Genomic DNA, 15,844 nt, shown 5'->3' with positions numbered 1-15,844 from the left:
ACTGGTATGGTTTTTCATGTTGTGTTTTGTACCTATTCCAATCTTAGGCAAAATGATACTTCTATAGAATGCATAACTCCAAAAATGGATGAGTTGAAGGAGGAATTTCCTGTTGTGGTGATAGACTTGGCAAATGTACCAATCAAGGGCAATTTCAAGTTCCAGTACCGAAAGAATCCTGTCATCCACAACATCTCCCCCAAATGCAGCATCATAAGGTAAGCCGTAACCATTTAACCGAACCCTGTGTGGATGACCAGGTTGGGTAGTGAGATGTGAAGCTATTTGTTGTAATTAGAGTTATAAGGTGGGTGCAAAATATTACTTGAGTCCTAGAGTCATACAGCATGGAAACAGGCCTTTAAACCCAACTGGTCCATGCCGACCAAGATCCCCATCTAAGCTAGTCCCATTTGCCCGCATTTGGCCCATATCCCTCTGAACTTTTCCTATCCATGTACCTGTCCAAGTACCTTTTAAGTAGAACATTGGAACAGGAGTTGGCCATTCAGCCCTTTGAATCCATTCCAGCTCTCAGTTAGATTGTTCCTGCTACCTTGTGCTTTAAATGAAAGGTTTCGTGTATTGAGGAAAAGGGGGTGTACATCCATGCAGTGAGAGTTTCACATCAGGAAAGTGGGCATTGGAGATGGTGCGGCCACCAGGCATGTTAGGAAATTTAAATACAGTTAATTACATTTGTAACAAAAAGCTGGCAGCAGTAGTGGTGACAGTGACACTACTGGATTACTTAAAAAAACCTCTTGGTTCGCTCTTGAGTCCTGAAGAAGGGTCCTGACCCGTAACGTTGACCGTCTGCCTTTCTCCATGCATGCTGCCTGGCCTGCTGAGTTCCTCTAGCAGCATCGTGTTTTTCACCTAGATTCCAGTGAGGAGTCTGTTGGTGGCGCTCCATGGACTAAGTCATAATTTGGCTTTGGTCCAGGCACTTTTCAATCTATTATTTACCACCCTTTAATAAGTCTTTTACAATACTGGCACAATCTTGATTTTTAACTGTGAAAATGACCACCAGATCTAAAGCCTCGGCTAATGGTAAAGGTAGTGGAGAACAACCTACTTTGGAAGCTATTTCTAATCTGGACAGAAAGTTTGATCAGAGCTTTGCCGAATTGAAGTCTATTTTAAAAGACTTTGAAGAAAAGCAAAATACACTTATCCAGGAAAACGCCAAACAAAGGCAATTAATTGCTGAACTTGACCAAGCTGGTAAAGAGAGAGATGCCAAACTCCAATCACTTGAAAAAGCCTTAATTACGACCAAGCAAAACCTGGAAAAGCAACAAGAGAGGATCAGTGACCTGGAAGGACGCAGCAGGAGGAAAAATTTAAGGGTCATCAATTTTCCAGAAAATACCGAAACTGGTAACCCTACGGAATTCTTCTCTAATCTTTTGGTCGATGTTTTTGGTTCTGAAATGTTTCCTCGTCAGCCCATTTTGGATAGGGCTCACAGAGCATTAAGATCCAAACCTGCTCCGGATCAAAAACCTCGGCCAGTAATACTGAGATTTCATTTTGTCAGTGTCAAGGAGCTCCTGATTCGTACTGCTCGTAGACGTGGAATGATTTAATTTAAACAATGGAAGTTTCGAATAGTTGAAGATTACACCCCATAAGTTATGAAAGAAAGGCTGACCTACAAACCAATTATGGCTCGTCTTTATCAAAGCAATTATCATCCTGCATTATTATTCCCAGCAAGGCTGCGAATTACACTGCCTGATAAATCTCGTAAATGGTTTAAATCTATTCAAGAAGCCGAGAATTTTCTCTTGAATTAGCTTTTAATTTTAAGAAGCTAAGAAATTGCGGAAGAGACAGTGTTTTTCCTTTGATTTACTACCTATTTGTTTTATTATATAATTAATTTTTAGATTTAAACCTTCCTTTTTTCTTCTTTTAATATTTTTAATGTCTTGTTTTAATAACAATTAAGAATTTAACAAAATAACTGATCGTTTGCTTTCTTTTGGAAATAATTATTAAACCGTATTTTTTAACTGTCGGCTGTTAACGCCCTTTGGCTCTGTTTCAATCTCACAACTATGTTATGAGTTCGTTATCTCTGTTTGTATTATGCTGTTCATTTTAAGACAAAACATGGGTGGTTTATATATTTTTTCAATTTGGACTATTGCCACCAATAGAACAGGGGTTAGTTCAATTAGAGGGTAGCGTACTGGCTGCCTATTGGCCAGTTTTCGGGCTGTTGGGGGAAGGGGGTGGGGTTGTTTTTACGTCTTTTTTCTTCTGGGCTAAACTACAAATTTTTCTAAAATGTCGTCACATCCGTTTCCTCTTTGAATTTTTTTTTACTTCTTCCTGTTGGTAAGACTTGGAAATATTAAGATTAACCCTTTACATACCATATTTTTTTTAACCTGTTAAAATGGATAAGACTATTAATTTTATTTCATGGAATGTTAATGGCTTAAATAATCCACTTAAACGTAAGAAGATTTTTAAAGTTTTTCATAGACGAAATGCTCAGATTATTTTCATTCAGGAGACTCACATCGGGAAGAAAGACAATCAACGTTTGTTTAGATTTTGGAGGGGTCAACAGTTCCATTCGAATTCACAAGCAAAGGTGAAAGGAGCTTCTACTTTTATAGACTCCTCAATTTCGTTTGTTCATCATGAGACAATATCAGACCCAAATGGTAGATTTTTATTAATCACTGGTCTGCTTCATAATAAAAAAGTTGTTATGGTTAATGTTTATGCACCCAATGTAGATCACCCTGAAATTTTTAAACCTATTTGCATTTTTTCCTAATTTAAATGAATACACTTTGATTATGGGTGGAGATTTTAATTGTTGTCTAAACCCTTCCATGGATAGATCTGTATCAAATCCTGCACTTCCAAACAAATCCGCTGTTCTTATTAATTCCTTTTTAGTTGAATCTGGAATTTTAGATGCTTGGAGATTTCTACATCCATATGATGAAGAATTTTCATTTTTTTCTCATGTTTACCATAACTACTCGAGGATTGATTATTTTTTTATTGATGCTAGATTAGCTCCACTTACTATGGACTGTAAATACGATGCAATTGCCATCTCTGATCATGCACCATTGATTTTATCAATTAAATTACCAGATGTATCCTTTGATGTCAGACAATGGCGATTTAATCCTTCTCTATTACAAGACTCAGATTTCATCCAATTTATCAAAGAACAGATTTAATTTTTCTTTTTAACTAATTTTACTGAAGAAATTTCCAGTGGGATAATATGGGATACTTTTAAAGCATATATCCGAGGTCAAATTATTTCATATTCCGCTGGCTTGAAAAAACGAACTAATAATGAAATACGTATATTGGTTGACAAGATTAAAGAAATCGATAAAAAATATTCTGATACTCCGAATCTGGAGCTTTTTAAAAAGAGAACAGAACTCCAATTGCAACATAGTTTATTATTAACATCTTCAATTGAAAATCTACTACTTAAAAACAAAAGTCAATTTTATATACATGGTGACAAATCCGGTAAATTATTGGCCAACCAATTGAAAGCTACTTTATCTAAACGTCAGATTAATAAAATTTGTAAACCAGATGGTACCTACACGATAGATCCTGTTCAAATCAACAAATCCTTTCAAGAATTTTATTCTTCTTTATACCAATCAGAATCCCCTGAGGATCCTACATCAATGTATGAATTTTTAAGAGATCTGAAGATTCCCCAACTATCTTTAAATGAACGTTCTACATTAGATGCTCCCATTTCGGAGGAAGAAATAAAGAAAGTAATATTTTCAATGAACTTGGGTAAAGCACCCGGCCCTGACGGATATACAGCTGAATTTTTAAAATCCTTTTCTGATATTCTTGTTCCCTGGTTAGCCAAAATTTTTAAAGATGCCCAATCAGTGGGTAAACTACCACAATCTTTCTATGAAGCAACTATTTCTTTAATTCTTAAAAAGGATAAAGATCCCACTGATTGTGCATCTTATAGACCTATTTCTTTATTAAATGTAGATTCAAAAATATTTTCCAAAATATTGGCCTTTAGACTGGAAAAGGTTCTCCCGCAAATTATCTCTGAAGACCAGACAGGATTTATTCAGAATCGTTATTTACATTTTAATATCAGGAGATTAATGAATATTATATATACTCCTTCATCCCAAATTCCAGAATGTGTTGTTTCACTAGATGCTGAAAAGGCGTTTGACAGAGTCGAATGGGAATATCTATTCACTACACTTCAAAAATTTAATTTTAGCCCTAAATTTATATCTGCGATTAAGATGATTTATCATACACCTATGGCTTCAATACTTACTAATAATCAAAGATCTCCTGATTTTAGGCTTTTTCGAGGTACTAGACAAGGTTGCCGTTAAGCCCTTTATTATTTGATATTGCTTTAGAACCCTTGGCTATTGCACTTTGGGACTTTTCAAATGTATGTGGCATTACTCACGGACAGATGATTCATAAGATATCTCTCTACGCCGATGACCTGTTACTTTATATTTCTAATCCAGATGAATCTATCCCCGCAGTACTATCACTACTAGATCAGTTTAGTGTTTTTTCTGGCTATAGATTAAATCTTAATAAGAGCGAACTTTTTCCATTGAATATGCAAACCCCAATTTATAGCCAATTACCTTTTAGATTGGTAACTGACTATTTTATGTATTTAGGTGTTAAAATTACCAAGAAACATAAGGATTTATTTAAAGCTAATCTATTGCCTTTAATTGACCATGTTAAACAATTATTTACTAAGTGGTCTCCACTGTCTTTATCATTGGTAGGCCGAATTAATGTGATTTTACCAAAATTTTTATATTTATTTCAAGCGATTCCAATTTTTGTCCCGAAATCTTTTTTGACACAATTGATTCTAAAATTCATTCATATATTTGGCAGAATAAAAACCCAAGGTTAAGTAAGAAATATTTACAAAAATTAAAAAAGGGTGGTGGTTTGGCCTTGCCTAACTTTAGATTATACTATTGGGCAATTAATATCAGATACTTAATTTTTTGGATACAAGATTCTGATGTAATTCAATGCCCCAAATGGGTATGCCTTGAGCAACAATCAGTTCCTGACTTTTCATTAGTTTCTATTTTAGGTGCTTCTCTCCCTTTTGCACTTACCAAGTTAAGTAAACATACGACTAACCCAATTGTTAAACATACAATACGAATATGGTTTCAATTTCGTAAAGTTTTTGGATTGAATAAATTTAATTTGTCAAGTTCCATTCAATCTAATTTTTTCTTCCATCCATCTAGAGCTGACTCAGCTTTTTCCATACGGAAAAGGAAGGGAATAGTATGTTTTTGGGATCTATTTAGTGATAACTGTTTTTCATCTTTTGAACAATTGTCTAATAAATATAATTTGCCTAGATTACACTTTTTTCGATATTTGCAGATTAGAAAATTTTTAAAAACTACTATACCCTCTTTTCCGATGCCTTACAAAATTGAAACTATGGAAAAAATTTTAGGTCTTAATCCTTATCAGAAGGGCTTGATAGCGATAATTTATGATTTAATTATGAAAATACGTCTAGAATCATTAAACAAAATTAAGAATGAATGGGAAAGTGAACTCCAGACATCTTTACCTACAGAGACTTGGAAGAAAATTCTTCATTTAGACAATACATCTTCAATGTGTGCCAGACACTCGTTGATACAGTTTAAGGTAGTCCACAGGAGCCATATGTCCAAAGATAAGTTAGCTCGTTTCTATAACCATATAAATCCTATATGTGATAGATGTAAATCGAATATGGCTTCTTTGACACATATGTTTTGGTCCTGTCCTCTTCTGGAAAAATATTGGAAAGACATTTTTAACATTATTTCAAACATATTGAAGATTGATTTACAACCTCACCCTATCACTGCAATTCTTGGATTACCAAGGATAGAGTCTGGTCATTTATCTCCTTCCGCTAACCGTATGATTGCTTTTGTTACATTAATGGCCAAACGATCCATTTTGCTTAAATGGAAGGATCCAATACCCCCTACTACTTTTCAATGGTTTTCTCAAACTATATCATGTTTAAACTTGGAAAAAAAATAGGAGTGGTACTGTTGATCCTTCGCTTAAATTTGAAGATATTTGGAGTCCATTTATTCAATATTTTCACATGATGTAGATCCCCTTTCAATAACTTTCCAACTTGGAGGAATGGACTTGACGACATAATATTGCTCTGTTTCTACTGAGAAATTTTAGCCCAGTTTTTCTTTTCCCTTTTTGTTGTTTGTTTTTCTTTTGAAAAGTTTTTTTTTGTTTAGTTTATATTGTTTATAATTTTTTTTATTGATTTGGGTTTTATTTTAAAATTGATATAATAAATCTTTTTCTTTCCTTTCTTTTACTAAGAGATCGTTGGATCTACAGATTTTTTTTATATTTTATTGTTCTTTATGAATATGCTATGATTGTTATCCTGATCTCTTTGTATTACATGTATAAATATTGATGCTATATATCAATCTCTATTAATTTGAAAACTAATAAAAGGATTGAAAAAGAAAGAAAGAAAGAAAGAAAGATTCCAGCATCTGCAATCCTTTATTTCTCTTGGTTCACTCCTGTGCTTTACAGGTATGAATCATCCTTATGCAGTGTGGCCTCTCCGTGACTCCATTCCTTCAGCAATGTGGTTGATGCCTGGTATTCAGTGCTGACCTTGCCCTCATTTCATGTATGAATAAACATGAACATGTTATGACTTTGAAAGAAAATGACCATAGAATATAAACGCATTGGGAAAAACCAGCCTCTGCTTCTGGTGTTTTAAAATGGTGGCTTTTGCATGGGAATTATTGGCATAAAGATGGTGTGCATTGGTGCAATGCACCAGCTGCCTTCCACTGTTGTGTACTGTCACTGTGTTACTGAATTACTGATGTCATTATTTGGGACTTATAGGTATGACCTTTTGTCCCATCATTATACACTGCAACCAGTTGGTGTCTGAATGCACCCTTGATAGTCTGTCTGAGCGTGACAGTCACTTGATAGGCTCAGTGAATACTACATTAGATTTGCAGTACTTGTCATACCTATCTGTCACTAACAGTTGTGCCTTGGATTCTATACTTTTCACAACTAAAACATGCTAAGTGCGGTGAAACTTTTAGACACTGAGATATTGGTGCAGTTCAGTTAAAGATTCTTATTACAATATTAGCCAAACTCTAAAGTAGTTTCTCAATGCACCAGCCAAGATCAGATTCATTACAGAATAAAATACAGTTGCCTTGCTTAAACAAGTCACCATTGTTTGTAGGTCAATGTTTTGATCAACACCATTGTGATTTGCTCGATTGTTTGATTATGGTAATATTATAAAGTTTTTGTGTAGTTAGCTTGCCACCTTCCCTGTGTATCCCAGTGTTTTGCTCACTTCTGAGTCCACTTTCCTGTTGCTGGTTCTGAAAACACAGCAGATGAGGAGGGAAGTGGGTGCTGGTCCTCCAGCTGAGTGTTTTCTTGCCTGTCTGTCAGCCTTTGTCTCCTGCATGGAGACTGTGCAAGGAAAATCTGACTTTTCAAAACATCACGCTGCAGTCAAAGTGCAGCTGGATACATGGTCATTGCTTGGGTTTCTGCTGAAGCATTTTTCAAAGTGTTTTGCACACTGTGGCAAACAATAATCTTCTCCTTGCAAGCAGAATAGAAAAAAGTGGCAGGTGAGTTATAGAATCAACTTGACCATGTGCTCTTGTGTGTGATGTGTATGTGTGTGATGTGTATGTGTGTGTCTGCACATGCGTGTGCATTAATAACATAAGCTCATTTACACTTCCCAACAATAAATGTTGCTACTTTCCACAGAGGCCTCAATGTCACAATATATGGGACCAATCTGAATTCTGTGTATCAGCCAAAGCTTTTATTTATTGACGAACGTGGAGACAAATTTGAAAAGGTAGGTTATTAGGTTGTAAATATTTTATTTTTATTTCTTATTCTGCACTTCTGCCAACCCTACTCCCAAACTCTTCCCTCCAAAATATAGACAGAGGAGTATTTTAGCAACAAAACCATGAATTCCCTGTTGTCAGTATGAAAAGGCCTTGCTTAATTGAAGGGACATCTCAAGTTTCTGAATGGACAGTTATGTCTGTGAGATGATATTAAATCCAGCAAGGAACAATTTTAAGTGCTCACCGTAGTACCCTGAATCCTGTTAAGCCACATGAGATTACACTTTCCTTAAACACCCTTGATTGTTAAAACGAAAGAACTAAAAATACTTCCAAAATCTTTATGATCCACAATGTTGCAAAGTGCTAATCTCTGGCACTTCTGGACACCACAGTGCATTTGCTGATCATATTTGTAGAGCCAGAATTTTGCACTCGTGGTTTCTAAGGGAGAAATGAATTTAGCAATGACAATGATTGGAAAATCTGCCAGTTAGTGTGCATTAGTTTGTGGCTAATGTACATTAACTGTTAAAGTGCAACTTATTTTGTGGAATTTGTTTCTTCTTAAGAAACTGTAGACTATTGCAACATTGAGTGAACTGTGCTTCAAGTTGAGCGTCAGCTATTGCAACGGACATACATGATGCCTCCTGTCTAAGTGTGTTGCTCCACAGTACATGATGACTCAAGTGTGAGCTTAGTGATATAGCTTGGTGTTGGATCCTACAACAAATCTTGTGACTTTCTACCTGTCACAACTTGGTGCAGAGCACAGTAATTGGGCATTAGTGGTCATCTGATGAAGGGTCACTGACCTGAAACTTTACTCTGTTTCTCTCTCCACTGATGCTGTCTGACATGCTGAATATTTTCATGACCTTTTCTTTTTATAGCATTTTATACACTCCAACATAGAGTCCATGAGATATTTCAGTTGTGAATAGTCCTCCCACATCTGCTTGTAACTGGTTGCTGTTTATTTTGGCCTGGTTGAACTGAGCCATATAGAACAGAAACAAGAGAAATAAAGGTCTGCAGATGCCGGAATCTAGATGAAAAGCACGATGATGCTGGAGGAGTTCAGCAGGCCAGGCAGCATCTGTGGAGAAAAGCAGACATGATGTGTCAGGGACGTAGGTGGGAAGGGATTGGACCAGGGGGGAAAGGATAGTGTCCGGATACGAGGATATGAGCTCTGTGGGGCAAGAGCATACGGAGACAATAGATGTGTCACAGACATAGGTGGGAAGGGATTGGACCAGGGATGTGTCACGGACGTAGGTGGGAAGGGTCCTGACCCGAAATATTGACTGCCTGCTGCCTGGCTTGCTGAGTTCCTCCAGCATCATCGTGTAGACAGAAACAAGCCCTTTGGCTCACCACATCCGTGCTGACCATCAAGGACACATTGACAGTAACCTCATTTACTGACACTTGGTCTGTGGCCTTCTGTGCCTTTGGTGATTCAAGTCCTTGTCTCGATGCTACTAAATGTTTTGAGAGTATCTGCCTCCGTCACCTCCTCAGGCATTGGATTCCAGATTCCAACCAACCTCTGGGTGAAAAAAATTCCTCCTCAAATCCCCCTCTGAACCTCTTACCCACTAACCCTAAAGCTATGCCCTCTGTTTTAGACACTGTTCCGATGGGGAAAGGTTTCCTATTATTAATTCCCCTCATAATTTTGTATAACTCTATACAGGTACCCCCTCAGCCTCCTCTACTCCAGGGGAGACAAATCCAGCCTATCCTCATAACTGAAATGGGATGCAGTTCTCTTCCAGTTATGCTTTCCATGCTTTGGGCTGCTGAGGTTCCATTTACCCAGGGACACTACAGTTGTACAGTTATACAGTTGTACATTGTGACCAGTCCTTTTACCTCTTCATTTCCTCTCTGAGTCACTGCCATGACTTTGATCTCACTGTATTCTCTGCAAGCGTGCTTGGCATATGGCCTGACTTTGTCCCTTCATTAGTATTTTTCTGTTTGCTCCCATTGCATTGGGACGAAAATTAATTTTTTGAATTTGCGGCATTCCCTCCCATAATCTGGGTATCTCTCCTCCAGTATTCACGATATTTGCTCCTGGATTCATACTTCTTTTTTGACTGCATCAACACAATTGTGTTGCCTGCATTTCCGGCTCCCTCTGGCTTCACATCTCTGAGGCCAATATGATTTTATGTGCATTGGCAGGCCTAGGTCTGTTTCTCTCAACAGAGGCTTCCTCAGTTTTGCATCGCAGCTTGCACATAAAATCTTTTTGTGGATCAGAAGGCCCCGAAGGTCTCAGAAGTTACAACTTGCAAGCCAGCAACTTCAGTTCACCAAGTATGTGTCAAAAATCTCCCCATTTCCCTAAAAAACTTGAATCTGTTTTCTGTCTGATTGTGTGGAGCCTTGCAGTAATTCTCAGAGGCTTTGAGATCTTCTTCCAGTGCCTCATCGGTAGGCCCGATTGGTCGGCAGGGCTCATTATCTCAGTAACCAACCAGATACCACAACATCTTTACTAATGCTTTCTCCTCTTTGTTAGTCATTACAACTTGATAAAAAGAGAAGATTCCTCTTTCTATTGCTTCCATTCCTTTGGTATGTTACTTGCCTCCAATTCTACCTACTTACCCTTGGTATTACCTTTTCTAAATCCCCACCATCAGCACCTTTGGCATCACCTTTGACCAGAAGCTCAATTGGGCCAGGACAAATATACAATGACTATAAGACCAGCTCAGAGCATGACCGTTCTAGGTGACTGACTCATCTTCTGACACCATAAAGCCTTTCCCCCACCTTCAGGTCTCCATTCTGGAGTGTGATGGAATACTCGGTGTATGTCTTGATTGGATGAGTGCTCCTCCAATAAGACTCAAGGTGCTCAATACTATTCAGGACAAAGAAACCCGCTTGATTCGTACACCATCTGCACACAGTGGCTGCAGTGCATGCCATCCACAAAATACACTGCAGTTACTCACCCAGGCTACTCTGAGAGCATCTCCCAAATCCAAAAACAGCAAAGTCTTTGGGTAAATGGGAACACCATCACCTGCAGGTTCACTTCCAACTCGCACTACCATTTTGATTTGAAAATAAATCATTGTTCATAAATTATTGCTGAGTTTAAATCCTGGAACTCCCTCCCCAACAGGACTATGGTGTACCTTTACTTGAAGCTCTGTTGAACAATCAGACCCACCAATAAGACATGGGAAGAAGTTCTTGAATCCCTTGAGAACCACTTCACCTTTCCACATGATGAAACAGATTCAAGTTTTTCAGGGAAGTGGAGGCATTTAACACATCATGACTTAATTGAAGAATGTTGGTGGTTCAAGTTAGTGCTTATCACCGCCTACCTACACAAAGGCAATTAAGCAAGGGCAATAAATCTGGCATAACAGTGATAGCTACATCCCAAACACTGAAAAAGGGATACTGAGGTGGCTTTATCTGATTCATCTTCCAGTACACAGGCTAGGGTACACTATCTAATGGAAAGAAACCAAGTGTAGTGTTTCTCGTTACTCATGCACCACGTGCTGTCTCAGTGGAGTTGTACCTATCTAGTATCTGGCTACGTAGCCGTCCGTCACCAGTTCCAGAAGGTGAATTCACAATCTGTCTTTCAGTCTCGCCTTACTCCCAGGCTGTCCTTTAATGATCCGTGAAGCATTTCTCAGCAACACGTCAATGTTCCAAGGAAACCCACACTCAGTCAATATAACTTGTTCAAAACTGCTTTCTGACACCATGTGGTGTTTGCTGCCTCCAGTAGCTATTGTTCCTTTAAGTAAGGTTTTCTGAATCACTTTTTGTGGGTTCTTAGTGAATTCTATATATTGCTTCCAAGCTGCTCACAAGCCTGTAGTGTGGTTGTCCTCCATCTTGGCAACATCGTCTGACCTGAAAATGTTTACTCATTACAGTTGTTGCATTATCGTTAAAAGGCACAACATCTCTAACACCAGCCTCCTTTCCCTTGCTTCCACTGCCCAGGATTTGTCTGCATACTTTGAAGCACCTGTGTGAGCCAGATAAATGAATCAGAACAGCTTCATTCACGAATGCCCTTCCTGTTACCTGCAGGCATGCGGAGAGCCAGAGTCTAATGACGTAATGATCTGCCAGACTCCTGCGATCAAGGAAGATGAAGCCGAAGGGAAGCTTACCGTGATCATGGATGGTGTATCACCCCAAAAGGCATTTGACATAGAGTACATGCAGAACTACGAGGTTATCCCATTTGAAAATGAGGAGAAGATATGCAAGCTGACGAAGGGTGAAGATGAGATTGAGTTACATGTGAGTTGATGGTTTTAAATGCAAAGAATTTTTTTTTACCATAAATGACAGTATCCCGACAGATGAACAGAGATGTTTTGGAGATCAGTCAGAAGTGCTTGGCAGTGGTGCAGAAGAGCTGGAGTTGTGAGAGCAAAACCTTCCAACTTGAGTTTGGACCAGACCAAGATACTGTGGGTTCTCCTAATTATTGGTGGAAACTGTGAATATCTTGAGACTGGGATCAACCTTGTCCGAATCTTAGTGTTCCTCTGGCTCACCTTCCACTTGAGTTAGCCATAATGTGCAGCTTTTAACTCACGGTTTTGAGAATGTGTCCCAAGTGGATTGAAACGAATCTGTGATTAAGTCTTACCAATTTCAGATGTAAAATTCTGTTCACCATAGGTATTAAGAGATACTGGAGTAAAGTTGTATTGTCAGAGGTCAGCCATCGAATGGTCAGACAAATTCAAGGGGCTGAATGGTGTCCCTCTGCTCTTGTGTTCCAATTTGGTTGTTCAGCTCCTACGAGAAACTATGAATTTTTTTTTGTATTGTAAGTATCTTCTGATTAAATTGGAAATTTGTTCCCTGGGATGGATTTCTCTGTTTTGAGCTGACCAACAAAGAACTAGTGACCAGCGTGGTGAATTACCTTATTACCTGGGGCAGTGCTTACAGATTTCCCATCATGAAGCTTAACTGATACAGTACAGAGGAGTTCCCTGAACATGCAAATCTGTGTCTGACACATATGCCACAGTACCATTTTATCACTTTTGGAACTTTCAATTGACCGACCTTGATATTTTTGTGAGTGACTTGGGCCATGTAGGTGGGCTCCAAATTTGTCTTACCCTATGTGAAGAAGAGCTTTCTGATAATGTGTCCCGGTTCTAGTTCTACCTCTTCCTCAATTCACCCAAAAAGGGAAATTGTTTAACTCCATCTACCCGATTGTTTCCTTTAATCATCGCAAACACTTGACAAAGGGCACCCCTGGACTTCTGAACAACCATTTTCTGAAAGATGATGACGTACCCAGCAAAGGGAGGAGAAGTGTTTGCCGTTGGCCCAGATACTGGCGGGTTAGCAACTCCCAGAATGACGAGTTCAAACACGGAGCCAACAGGTCAATCTTTATCTGCATGTTTTCGTTTGACCACGTAGTGACCAGACTTGCCGCCAATCATCCTCTTTAGCTTGTATTTGTGATTTCTGGATGTGGGAGCCAAATGAACTCAGCACTCAGCTCAGTACTTGAGATGGGTCCAGTGAGGTAGAGGGGCAACAAGGGGTGACCACGCCTCAGTCAATTGTCAAAGGCTTAGTTAATAGATTTAATGTCTTTGATAGAGACATTTACAAGCTACTAAAATAGATTTGACTAATTCTTAGAAAATAAAAATTGAAACAAAAGAAGTAAGACGTATTAAAACAATGAGAAATAATTAAGAAAGCAAATTGATGAAGATAGAGCAGTGGATGTGGTGTATATGGACTTTAGTAAGGCGTTTGACAAGGTTCCACATGGTAGGTTCATCCAGAAAGTCATGAGGCATGGGATCCCTGGAGACTTGGCTGAGTGGATTCGGAATTAGCTTGCCCACAGAAGGCAGAGGGTGGTGGTAGATGGAGAGTATTCTGCCTGGAGGTTGGTGACCAGTGGTGTTCCGCAGGGATCTGTTCTGGGACTCCTCTTTGTGATTTTTATAAATGACTTGGATGAGGAAGTGGAGGGATGGGTTTGTAAGTCTGTAGATGATACAAAGGTTGGAGGGGTTGTGGTTAGTGTAGAAGGTTGTCGTAGGTTACAACAGGATATAGACAGGATGCAGAGTTGGGCGTATAAGTGGCAGATGGAGTTCAATCCTGAAAAGTGTGAACTTTGGAAGAACAAATATGAAGGTGGAGTACAAAATTAATGGCAGGATTTGTAGCAGTGTGGAGGAACAGAGGGATCTTGGGGCATATGGTGTGCTGGCCTTCATTTGTCGGGGTACTGAGTTCAAGAGCTGCGAGGTATTGTTGCAGCTCTATAAAACTCTGGTTAGACCACACTTAGGGTATTGTGTTCAGTTCTGGTTACCTCATTATAGGAAGGATGTGGAAGCTTTGGAGAGGGTGCAGAGGAGATTTACCAGCATACTGCCTGGATTAGAGAACATGTCTTATGAGGAAAGGTTGAGCAAGCTAGGGTTTCTTTGGAGCGACGCAAGATGAGAGGTGACTTGTTAGAGGTGTATAAGATTATGAGGGGTATAGATAGAGTGGACAGCCAGCACCTTTTCTCCAGGGCGGCAATGGCCAATACCTGAGGACATCAGTTTAAGGTCAGTAGAGGAATGTTTAGGGGAGATGTCAGAGGTGGGTTTTTTACACAGAGAGTGGTGGGTGCCTGGAACGCACTGCCGGGGGTGGTGGTAGAGGCTGATACAATAGGGACATTGAAAAGACTCTCATGGAAGTAAGAAAAATAAGAGGGTTATGGACTGTGGAGCAGGGAAGAGTTAAATTGATCAGGGGGTAGGCGTACACAGTATATAGGTCGGCACAATGTTGTGGGCTGAAGGGCCCGTACTGTGCCCTACTGTTCTATGTTTAAAACATTGAAATTATGTAAAATCAGTACAAGTTTTTCTAAATGGATGAGGTAGCTGTTCCTCCCTGACATGGAGCGAAGAGGAGCTGTGCATTGCATTCCTGAGGGATCCAGTGTTGGAGCGGACAGTTAGACACAAAGGGGACTGACCTTCAGATGTCCAGGATCTCCCTGTCAGGCTGCGTGCTGGCGGAAATTCAAGACATTCTAAGACACGAGCGGCGGTTTCCTTCAGAACTGCTGGTTTTCTTTCAGCTGTGAGGTTGTGAAAAGGGGCAAAGGTTAATTTATTTGTCTGCCTAATGTGAGATTTTCTTTTTCTTCCAATGGAGATAGCATGTCATGCTGCTGAAGCTGAAGGATTGCTTGAATGTGACTCTTGTCGTGGGAGACACCATCTGTGATGCAAAAATACTGATTCAAGAGATCACCTGCAGAATCCAAGCGGAACTGATTCCCAGCGAAGGACTTCCAGTCAAGGTTTACAATTTGAACTTTGTAACTCTCCGCAGGGCAATTGTTTTCTGCTGAGAGCTTTCTGGCAAAATTTGAAGCATTTTATTATAAGATTGGTTAATGATTTCCATTTGTAAAGAGCTCCAGAAGGAATCCTTTGTACCTCTGAATATAACATCCTAAAGTGTTAGGCCATATCATTTCCGGTTTCATCATATATCTTCATGTAATAGCTGATCAGTGGTTAGGTTCCTTCCCAGAGACTAAGAAATTATGAGCTCATAACTCCCAGAATTGCTGGTTAAAAAGTGGAGAGAGGACTTCATAGGGTAGGGACAGGGCAGATATTTCACCTGGCTAAGGAATCTGGAATGGAGGAATCTCAAAATAAGATGTCGGCCATTAAGGATTGAAATGAGGAGAAATTTCTTCGTTTGGAGGATGAAGACTTCTTTATCCTGGAGGGTTGTGTAGGCTCAATCATTGACAGCATTTAAAACATAGATCGGTAGATTTCTGAGTATTAAAA

General features: G+C 39.2%; 1 protein-coding gene across 1 annotated transcript in view; it reads left to right on the top strand.

Moving 5' to 3' along the window:
* LOC127571307 (macrophage-stimulating protein receptor-like) overlaps positions 1–15,844 on the top strand; it is a 143,027-nt gene that overhangs the window by 104,195 nt on the left and 22,988 nt on the right. The window contains 5 exon segments of the mRNA XM_052017578.1: positions 48–218; positions 1,037–1,317; positions 7,875–7,966; positions 12,060–12,275; positions 15,196–15,339. Of these exon segments, the coding sequence (XP_051873538.1) occupies positions 48–218; positions 1,037–1,317; positions 7,875–7,966; positions 12,060–12,275; positions 15,196–15,339 (904 nt within the window).

Source organism: Pristis pectinata, chromosome 6, assembly GCF_009764475.1.
Source record: "Pristis pectinata isolate sPriPec2 chromosome 6, sPriPec2.1.pri, whole genome shotgun sequence".
Taxonomy (NCBI): Eukaryota; Metazoa; Chordata; class Chondrichthyes; order Rhinopristiformes; family Pristidae; genus Pristis; species Pristis pectinata.
Note: the sequence above shows the minus strand (reverse complement) of the source record. Positions and strands in the feature narration are given on the sequence as shown.